At 59.7% G+C, this 2,021-nt stretch overlaps 1 protein-coding gene across 1 annotated transcript; it reads right to left on the bottom strand.

Moving 5' to 3' along the window:
• Window positions 1–6: 6 nt before the first annotated feature.
• LOC112461987 (apical junction component 1 homolog) lies at window positions 7–1,792 on the bottom strand (the record flags this gene model as incomplete). The annotated part of the gene is made up of 2 exons (XM_025027463.1): window positions 7–1,543; window positions 1,619–1,792. Coding segments are annotated over 2 exons (1,202 nt in total), but the record flags the coding sequence as incomplete, so codon positions are not given.
• Between the last annotated feature and the right edge of the window lie 229 nt (window positions 1,793–2,021).

Genomic DNA, 2,021 nt, shown 5'->3' with positions numbered 1-2,021 from the left:
TCTACGTGTAAAGTCATTACGAGTCCGTGAGCTCGAATGTCGAGCTCCTCCAGAGCCTCCCATCTGGGACTTCCGTCGACATTCTCATCTAGATACTTCTACCTAGACATTCTCACGAACGATATAGACGTCCAAAAGATATCCGACGAAATTGGGGGTATCTTTAGAGCTATTACATTGTAACCGAGTTAACTCCAATGGCTGATGAAGTAGTCTTCAGTCTGAAAGCATCCGTCGGCAGCCATTGACATCTTCGATCTTTCTCTCGAGAACCTGAGGAAAATTCTGAGCGACGTCCCTCGCGATCGCCTGCAATTCTCTCGACTTCATCCCTTCATCCAAGTGTGATCCTCGCTCTTGTTCCGCCACGTCGGCCGACGTCAGTCGTGCTCACCCCGAAGAGATCCATCCACGACGTTTCCGATTCCCTCCCCGCGAACCTGAGGAAAATCCTGAGCGACGTGTCTTGAGCCATCTCGATTCTTGGATCCTTTCCCACGCGGACGACGCGAGTCTCACTCCTGCTCCACGCTGATGTCCACCGTCCTCACCCTGGACGAGTCCGTGGGCAGCAGCTGAAGGCGTTCGGGCTCCGCGTCCAGCATGATGATGCACATGAAGCTCTTGCCGGACGCCTGATCTCTGGGATAGATGGTCACCGGCGCGAACTTGTCCACCGAGCCGTCCACGTAGGAACAAAGTTTCCGATAGACCTGGGGGAAGTGCCGCCTCAGGGAGACCCCCCTGAGCCTGAGCTGCCGCTGAATATTGGTGAAGCTAATCTCTCGCGCTTTTCGCGGTGTGTTCTGACCGTTGTTACCGGGTAGCGATGTCAGCACGAGAGTCTCGGGCGAGTCCATCTCTCTGGTGATGTTGCAGGGAGACGCGGGGGCGAGCTGTTGCGACAGCCTCCGCCTGGCCTGCGGGGACGCCGAGGAGGAGGAGGCGTGCTGCTTGGCCGCGCCGTCGAGCCTGATCTTCGCGCACCTGGATACCAGTTGCCGTTCCCACCTGACCGCGCCGCTGGTCGGCACCTCGCTGACCACGCACACCGCCACGTAGAGCACCAGCCGCGCTTCCGGGTTGTACGTCTTGCAGAGGCGCATCAGCTCGGCGTAGAGCTCGGCGCCCATCTCGCCCGGGAGCAGGTCCGACCAGCGCACGTACGTGGGCTCGCCGAGGTCGGCGAAGCCGTTGCCGACGAAGCGCTCGGCCGCCTCGGGGCTCGAGAAGAAGCACTTGACCGCGCCGCGACCGTGTGCGGCGTAGCCGCGTCTGGCGAGGGCGGAGATGTGCTTCAAGGTGGCCGGGTCCTCCTTCGCCGAGGACAGCACCTGGCGGCAAAGGCTGCCGGCACGCGAGTGCAGACAGGTCCTGCGATGACGTTGCCAGTGGGCTCGTCGACATTCGCGCGAGCAGTATAGGCAGGTGCAATTGTGGCAGCTCTTGTAGGTCCTTCTCGCCTCGGCCAGGGTGGTCGAGTTGCCGCATTTGTTGTTACGACACCGCACCACCTTGTCCATCGCCGCGCTGGTGGTGGTGGCTTGGGCGTTGTCGACGAAGGACACCCTGCGGTGGGGGTGGAGGCTGCCGCCGCCGCCGCCACCGCCACCGCCACCGCCACCGCCGCCACCGCCGCGCGGCATCAGCGACGAGGATGACGCGGCCACGGCTCGCGAGGCCGGCAGCGTGTCGCTGCCCTCGCTCTTCCGTCTCACCAGCTCGCCGGGGTAGAAGTTGCGCTGGTCGTCGACGGTTGCCTGGTGAACGTCCATCACGCTCTTAGCTGACTCTGCGACAGGTCAGATCGATTGCCTTTGTCAGTATGAGTATGGCAGGACGGGGCAGGGTCGATAGGAGAGACGATGAGAGAGGTCGGAGAACGATCGTGATTAAACTGAAGAGCTCTCCTCAAAATCGTGAATTTTATTAAAAAGCGAAGATGCATCTTTAAGCGTATATTATCCTTGCAAGATTTTCATGCAGCTCTTTGCAATGTGTAATTTCTATATATTTTCAAA

This window comes from Temnothorax curvispinosus, unplaced genomic scaffold, assembly GCF_003070985.1.
Source record: "Temnothorax curvispinosus isolate PA1 unplaced genomic scaffold, ASM307098v1 QBEX01011939.1, whole genome shotgun sequence".
Lineage (NCBI taxonomy): Eukaryota > Metazoa > Arthropoda > Insecta > Hymenoptera > Formicidae > Temnothorax > Temnothorax curvispinosus.
Note: the sequence above shows the minus strand (reverse complement) of the source record. Positions and strands in the feature narration are given on the sequence as shown.